This window comes from Neophocaena asiaeorientalis, unplaced genomic scaffold (assembly GCF_003031525.2).
Source record: "Neophocaena asiaeorientalis asiaeorientalis breed wild unplaced genomic scaffold, Neophocaena_asiaeorientalis_V1.1 scaffold280, whole genome shotgun sequence".
NCBI lineage: Eukaryota > Metazoa > Chordata > Mammalia > Artiodactyla > Phocoenidae > Neophocaena > Neophocaena asiaeorientalis.
In genome coordinates, this window is record NW_020185321.1 from 2,910,403 (window position 1) to 2,910,774 (window position 372).

At 73.7% G+C, this 372-nt stretch overlaps 1 protein-coding gene across 1 annotated transcript in view; it reads left to right on the plus strand.

Annotated features, from left to right (window-relative positions):
* Window positions 1-6: 6 nt before the first annotated feature.
* The window catches only part of NUDT19 (nudix hydrolase 19), a 6,879-nt gene continuing 6,513 nt past the window's right edge, over window positions 7-372 (plus strand). Inside the window, exon 1 of the mRNA XM_024734109.1 lies at window positions 7-367. Coding sequence (XP_024589877.1) covers window positions 258-367 — 110 coding nt within the window. The 5' untranslated portion in view covers window positions 7-257. The remainder of the gene's footprint in view (window positions 368-372) is intronic.

Below are 372 nucleotides of genomic sequence, written 5' to 3' on the forward strand. Positions count from 1 at the left end.
TGACAGCCCTTGCCCCGCGAGAGTGACCTGGCTGGGAACAACGGCACTCGAGGCGGAGCTTCACCGCACTGGCACACGCCTGCTTCTCCCCCTTACAGGCAGGCGCGGGTGAGGCCAAACAGCCCGGGTTCACCGATCGCCCAGCGCGCACCTTGCCGGGAGTTCACCCAGCGAGACGCCGGCCTCCGTCCTCAGGCCCGGGGAAAACTCCAGCCTCACCAGAAGCTGAGCCCGGAAGTCGCGCGCCGCCACACGCCATGAGCGGCCCCCTGCGGCCGGGCCCAAGCAGTTGGCGGCGGGCGGCCACCGTGGTGCTGGCTGCGGGCTGGACGCTCCCGGTGGTCGCCGCCCCGCCGCGGCCCCCGCCGCCCG